Genomic DNA, 7,323 nt, shown 5'->3' on the forward strand with positions numbered 1-7,323 from the left:
CTGAATTCTAGTGGGAAAGCAACGGGATTTTCAAAAGCAGAAGTTGCATGAAAAATCGTTGGACGTTTGTATTCTATGTCCTGTGGGGTCTCCCAAGAACCCCATCACGAGGAGAAGCTTTGTCTAGCCCTTTGTGGCTAAGCACTGGCTTCTTTGGATGTGAGATCCTAGCAGAGAGTAGCTGCTCTCCACCCTTGTACATGTGCTGACAGCTTAGACTGAAGGTGTTTCTTTTCATAGAATCATAGAATGGTTTGGGTCGAAGGGACCTTAAAGCTCATCCAGTTCCAACCCCCCTGCCAGCAGCAGGGACACCTTCCACTAGACCAGGTTGCTCAAAGCCTCATCCAACCTGGCCTTCAACACTTCCAGGGTGGAGCAGCCACAGCTTCTCTGGCCAACCTGGGACACTGTCTCACCACCCTCACGGTGAAGAACTTCTTCCTAATATCTCATCTAAACCTCCCCTCTTTCAGCTTAAAGCCATTGCCCCTTGTTTTGTCATTAACTGCCCTTATGAAAAGTCCCTCCCCTTTCTCCCTTTATTGTATGATAGAAATAAAAGGTTACAGATTATTTCTGTTGCAGCCTTCCAGTCTCTTGTAGACAGATAAGGCTGAAGCAAGGTAGGTCCATATTATCACTGGGCTGGAGATGATGCTGGGTGGGAGAACTGAGCCCCAGAGAGGACCTAACCCCATCCTCTCAGAGGTCTTGGGATGTCTCACTGTCTCCTTTTCCCCAGGTTATGCGCTACCAAGTTCTGCTCTCGCTGATGCTCTCCAGCCAGACCAAGGACCAGGTGACATCCGCTGCCATGCTGCGTCTCAGACAGCACGGCCTCACAGTGGACAGCGTTTTGCAGATGGATGATGCGACGCTCGGGCAGATCATTTACCCTGTAGGATTCTGGAGGGTGAGTGCAGGATCGTGGCAGCACCCAACATGCACGCAGAGAAACTCCCTCCACCATCCTCAGCTCTGAGACAGCTCAGAAGCCCAGGAGAGGAGCTCAGAGCAGGTGCAGGTTTGTCCTTTGCAGGCTGTACTCGTGGCCAGTCGCTGAGCTGACAGCGGGTGATGAAGGCAGGAGGTGGGTGTGAACAAGCCTAGCTCCCGAGAGACACACCCCCAGCTGGTGTTCAGCCTGTGTGCCATGCCCCAGGGTGATCCTTCCCCTGGAGTCAAGTGGAAGGCTGTATTTTACACCAGTTCTAGTGATTTGTATTCACTGCAAGATTGTTTGCTGCAGTGCAGGGGAGGTTAGAGCTAATCAGGTCTCAGCATTTTGCTTTCAAGGAGAAATCAAAGACCTCTGTCTCCCCTCCTCACATGTAACATACACTCAGGAATGGTTTGTTTTCTGAGCTGTTTGTCTCTTTTCCCTCTATTGGAGGGCAACTGGGATTTTTCTGCCTTTCCCCTTGGTTTTCCAGAACAAGGTGAAGTACATAAAGCAGACCACAGCCATCCTGAAGCAGAAATATGGAGGTGACATTCCAAGAACGGTGGAGGAGCTGGTGCAGCTGCCAGGAGTTGGGCCCAAAATGGCCCACTTGGCCATGAACATTGCGTGGGACAGCGTGTCTGGAATAGGTGGGTTGAACCGTGTTTTCCTCTCCTGCATCCTGCCTGATCCATTCCCTGGGCAGAGGGGAAGCACTGCAGCTGGGTAAACTGCCTGCCCTGTGAGCCTGAGAGCATTGCTTCAGTTGAGTCATCCTCAGAGTATTTGGGTGGGTGAAGGATGTGACCCTCCACTGCTCACAGCAGACGAGTTGCTGTAGGATTTAAGCCTGAATCCAGCTACTGCTTTGCCCCAAATTTGAGAGCAAAAATCCCTGAGGGCAGTCGCTCCCTCCCCTCAGGTGCTGGTGAGCCCTGCAAGTATTGCCTAATTGGGTAGGCATCCAAAAAGATGTGCTGGCAGAGGAATGCTTTGAAATCTCTGGTGTTGAGTGAAAGAGAAGTAGGGGTAATTTTGTGATTTGGGATAGTTGTAGGATAGTCTGGGGTTATTTTTTTGCCAGGGTTGTTTCTGTTTAAACTAATCTCATTTGGGATTTTTGTTTGGCAAGCCTTAAGAGGGCAGAAGCAGGGCTTAGTCAGAATTACTGTTTGAAATCAGTAATTCATGCTGGGTTGTAGAAAGAAATGGTCTCAGGCAATCTATAGCTGCAGAATTTCTGATCTGTTTTAGTTCCTGCAGCTGGGTGATAGGTGCCCACAGGTCCATTTGTTTAGTTGCTGTGTTTATTGAACAGAGAGCTCTCCTCTGTGGAGCTGTGTGCTTTAGCAGTGATGGGCTGGCAGGAGTTCTGCGGTGGAGATGGGCCCAGGCCAGACCCAGGGCAGGTTTTCTCCTGCACGATGCTGGTTTGGGGAGCCTGGCTGGCAGCAGATCTGCCCACAGCAGCCGGCAGATGGGGCTGGACAATCAGCTGCAGGATCCCAGCGGGCTGCCTGGGCCCCTGGGGACAGATTAATATTCCAAATGTATTTGCTGCTTAATGGAGGAGCCCTGGGAAAGCCAGGAATGGTGCCACCTGATGAATGACTGCAGCTGTGGCCAGCATACAGCGCAGCCCAAGGTCAGCGTGGGCAGCAGCTGAGTCCTGCAGCCCCACTGGTGACCATCAGCTGAGTCCTGCAGCCCCACTAGTGACCATCAGCTGAGTCCTGCAGCCCCACTGGTGACCATCAGCTGTATAAAACGCGGCTCTTGCTCGAGATTCGACAGCTCTTGGGGTCTGTTGTTCTCTCCCTGCTGTGGGGGAGGGAAGTCTAGAGGGAGCCAAACTGTCCAACTGTTTTCCAAATAATTGTGTGCTCAGTTTTGATTTAGGAGGCAAGACTTAGTCTTCCTGTTTACAGCTATTTCCTGGGTTTTGCCCAATTAGCCATAGAGACAGGTTTATCGCTGCTGATCTAACAATAATATACTTTGCATTCAGAGCTTTTTAGCTCAAAGCACTTCATAAACACTGGTTTAAGCCTCACAAACCCTCTTGTGTTGGTAGGTATTATGAAATGTGTTTTCCATCTGGGTAAACTAAGGGGCAGAGATTGCAACTTGCGTAACATCAGCTGAAACATGGGGAGGAAGAGAACCCGGGACAGGCTGCCCTGTGCCTGCTAGATCAGAGCAGAACCTTCGAAGGAAGGCTGGGTCAGATAGTGTGAGCGTGTCACTAGCTGTGTGGTATGAGATACCCATCCCATCTTGCTTTTGGCTCTGGGCACAGGAAAGAAGCAGCGTGTTTGTTCTGTGAGTGAGCCTCCCCTCCTGTTTCCACCCTGTACCTGGTGTGCTGTGACAGGCAGCTTTTGGCTGTGCTCTCTCTCTCTGTTCAGGTGTGTCTGCCCCCACCTAAACTCTGGGCTCTCCCTTCCTAGCTGTGGACACCCACGTGCACAGGATCACAAACAGGCTGAAGTGGGTGAAGAAGGAGACCAGATACCCTGAGGAAACTCGGGTGGCGCTGGAGGACTGGCTGCCAAGGTGAGGCCTGAGACCCCAGCCTCCTTCCTGCACACCGAGCCCCTCAAGTGAGCTGCAGGAGCCACATCTGCACACAGTCCTGCTTACCACATTTTCAGTGACTGCACTTGGGGTTCCCCCTCTCTATGGGGGACTAGTCTGCAGGCATTTCTCTTCTCCCAGAGAGCTGCAGCAGCAGCATCTCAGCTACTTGGCTGTTTCCTGGCTGTATCAGATGTATCAACCACCCCTAGTGCAGCCACGTACCTGGAGGTCTTGATGCCCAATTCTTGCCTTCACACGTTTACCATGACCCAAGGCAGGTGCTTTTCTACACAGGATCTTGCTGAGCCTAATGGCCACAGCCACATCAGACCGTGGTTGGATCCTGGCTGCCTTTGATGCTTAATGTTTGGTATCAAATGCCAGATGACAGGTACTCCATTGCGTCTCCATACATGCCTTAGCACAAGAGCATGAGCACAGGCACTTTGTGTGTCTGTCCTCTGCTCCCCACCCCAGTTCAGAGGGACCAGGAAAGGTTAGGAGGGCTATTAGCAGAAGGCTGGGACCCGCCTCCAGGCACCTTGGGAAGCCAAGAGGAACAGGCAGTAGGCAAAAGGGATCCATTTAAAAGCACAGGCTGTTCTTTCACCCCTCTGAGCAGCTGTATGGGAAAGCTCATGTTTTTTCCTCTCACTGCAGGGATCTCTGGAGGGAGATAAACTGGCTCTTGGTGGGCTTTGGCCAGCAGACCTGCCTGCCTGTGAATCCTCGCTGCAATGACTGCCTCAATCAAGACATTTGCCCAGCTGCTAAGCTATGCTGAAGGATCATCCGGTCTTCATAGAGCAACAAAGCTGCTTCAGCTCAGCAGCAGCCCAGAGCTGAGCCCTGGTAAAGCTGTGCTTTGCACGGGGCTGGCTGTGTGACTGCAGGGAAACAGGAGACTGCTGCAGCCAGCTCAGCATCTCTGAGGAGGGAGCAGCTGCTGGCACTGGTTGAGCTCTCAAGAGGAAAAAGGGTCTTTCAAAGTGCAGCAGTCCTGCTGTGTCAGTGCTAAAGGCTCCAGCCCCCGTGTGAATGCTTGAGCATGCCCCAGCAGATGCTGTGCCACGTCAGGAGTAGCTGGAGAGAAATGCTTTGTCCTAGGAGACTTGCTGCTGCTTGTAAATACACATTTAATAAAGGTGGTGGGATTTTTTTTCCATCCGTGAGGTTTGCTGGCATCTGTGCAACACAAGGCAGGGGGAGGAGAGCAGGGGTGACATCAACAAAAGAGGAGACCACAGCAACCAGCCCTGCCAGCTGAGAGCAGGCAGCATGCAAACTGCCATGAATAAGGTACAACCAGAGACTCCACAAGCCAGGATCAGAGGAGGCCACTGCCTGGAGAAGTGACCTTTGGGTCCTGGTAGCAGAAGAGCAGGGGGGGCAGGAGAGAAGCCAGCATTGTTCTTGGTTCTGTGTGCCAACAGGGGTTACAGCAGCCACGGGAGCCAGGCTAGTGTGTGCCTCAGGAGCTGACAGGGACACCACCACCATCATCTGCATTTTGTTCTTCAAAGAAAGGGCAGTGCTGACTTCATTGTAGAGCTTCAAAGGAATAATTTCAGCTACTCTTTAAACAGGCAAGGGAGGAAGCAAAGTTTATAATGTGCTAAAGAAGGCTGTAATTCCACTCTAAAGTTCCTTACCAAACAGATGAGGAACAAGCAAATAAGTACTTGGTACATGGGAAAACGAAGTTTATTACTGACATTACAGTGTACATTATGTTTTTACAATGCAGCTGACAGCCTTATACTTCATTGATTTTTTTTTTCCAAGTTAAAGGTACAGGAACTGAATAATTACTACTGAGCTACAAGATGTCAGAAATACGATAAGTGCTTTAACCAGGAGCAGTTTCCATGGACTAAGCAGAGATTAAGATTTTAAAATCTTATCAGTACACAGTTGCACACCTGATTTCTTTTGATCTGCATTCAAAAATACATGTTCTTTTTTTTTTCCCCTCCCTCAACTACAGTGGTCCAGTCTTGGATGAGAAATGCAGTATTTACAAAGGGGTCTCTGCTCCCTGACATGCATCAGGGAACACGATGTTTAGGTCAGTGTAACAGGGAATGCTCTGCCCTGCACAGAGCTGGGCACTGCCTGGGCTTTGGCTACAGGCATGGGAAGGAACATGCAGACCATGAAAAAGAAGGGCTCCTTCAAAAGCTTCCTGATTTATAGAAGCAAATATTTAGGGGGCCAAAAAGAGAGCAGGTAGGGAAGAGGTGTCTTGTTAATGGCAAGAGTCCTGGAGGGGAGGACTCTGCATCCTGAGCCTTCATCCTGCTGCCACTCTTGTCACCAAACACCTGCACCATTTCCTCTCCAAAGTCATTATTTTCAGCCAGTTCAGCCCATCAACATTCCTAAAAGATAACTTCCATAAAAGATAATCCATCTCCTTCACCCCTGAGGCTTTCCACACTCTCCTGCCAGCCAGCTAACAGCCATGGGCATCAGCTGCTCCCCGTGGTGAAGCCAAATATCCTGGCTCCACTGCTGCCACCCCCAGCGCTGTGCTGAGCCCCAGCCCGCTGCCGAGGAGAGCGGTAAATGTTATAAGGCACCTTCTTAACTCAATACTCAGGAAATGCACCCAGAGCCGTTACAATATCCCATAGCACGCTAGTGCAAAGCCCACGCACGGGCTGGTGGCACAGCAGTGCTGGAGTGACACGGCAAAATCACAGCCCTGTGTTTTCAAATGCTCCCCGATGGCCAAGTGATTGCTGCCATTTGCCTTTAGCTGGGGAAAGTGGGTTTGTACTGGACTGTCCTGCTGTGCCCAGTCCCTTCCCACTGCCACCTCTGAGCTGAGATACCAGGCAGCTGCCGTGGCTGGGCTTGGGGAGCTGCTGGAGGGAGGGGGCTGCCCCCATCACAGCCAGGACCCTGCCCTGGTAAAACACCTCTGTCTGCAACCTCCAAGAGAGTGCTCTAGTTCAGCTCAGCCATCTTCCCTCGTTTACAGCCAAAGACAAGTAATAAAGAGCTTAAACAGGCTTAATTTGTAATGCTTTAAAGATCCACCTTCAAGGCTCCATCACGCCACTGCCTGCTCCATAGCCAGCCCCACAGAGACCCCACAGCTCCGGAGAACACCCTCCTGATGGTGAGACAGAGCCTCAGGGATGCTCACAGGCTGGAGACATCAAATACCAGCCCAGAAGTAACAGACCAGGTGGGACCCAGACCCAGCTCCAGGACCCAGCACCCCAGCAGAGCTACAGCTTCCCCAGTGCCAAGCCCACAGCCAGAGCCAGATCCCCACGTTCATCCCTGGAAAGAGACACTGGGTTGTGCTCACTTTCAAATCTGTCCAAAGAGTTTTTGTAGCATCTCATGACTCTTGTCTCCTTGCCCGGAGGGGGCCGGCAGCACCGCTCCTCGCAGCACCGGGCAGGACTGGCCCCGCTCCCTGCCTTCCCCCGCTGCTCGGCGCTGCATCGACGGCTGCAAACGGTCAGGCCTGGGGCATTTGGGCTGTTGGGTTTGGGTTTGGATTTTAAATCCTGCCCTCTCCCCTCTGCAGAGCTGTCAGGGGATGAAAAAGGGGCTTTTATTGCCAGGGCAGAAGTCACTGGTAGGGAGGGACATTCCTAAATTAACTGGAAACATATGGGACTTCATTAAAAAAAGCAAAAAAACCCCCAAAAAACAACAAAACAAACTTTTTTTGTTTCAATAACAAAGCCAACAAGAGCGATTTACAGCTACTGTCCATTTTCCCATCGTGTGAGTAGTTAACGCTGCAGATGGGGTGCTGGGGAGGGGGTGCCAGG

The 7,323-nt window shown here is 51.4% G+C and overlaps 1 protein-coding gene across 1 annotated transcript in view; it reads left to right on the top strand.

Annotated features, from left to right (window-relative positions):
• Positions 1-4,690, top strand: part of NTHL1 (nth like DNA glycosylase 1) — a gene marked incomplete at its 5' end in the record, with an annotated part of 7,147 nt that extends 2,457 nt beyond the window's left edge. Inside the window, 4 exons of the mRNA XM_010173708.1 lie at positions 746-916; positions 1,437-1,596; positions 3,397-3,502; positions 4,187-4,690. Of these exons, the coding sequence (XP_010172010.1) occupies positions 746-916; positions 1,437-1,596; positions 3,397-3,502; positions 4,187-4,310 (561 nt within the window). The remainder of the gene's footprint in view (positions 1-745; positions 917-1,436; positions 1,597-3,396; positions 3,503-4,186) is intronic.
• Between the last annotated feature and the right edge of the window lie 2,633 nt (positions 4,691-7,323).

This window comes from Antrostomus carolinensis, unplaced genomic scaffold (assembly GCF_000700745.2).
Source record: "Antrostomus carolinensis isolate BGI_N321 unplaced genomic scaffold, ASM70074v2 scaffold32528, whole genome shotgun sequence".
In the NCBI taxonomy this organism is placed as follows: Eukaryota; Metazoa; Chordata; class Aves; order Caprimulgiformes; family Caprimulgidae; genus Antrostomus; species Antrostomus carolinensis.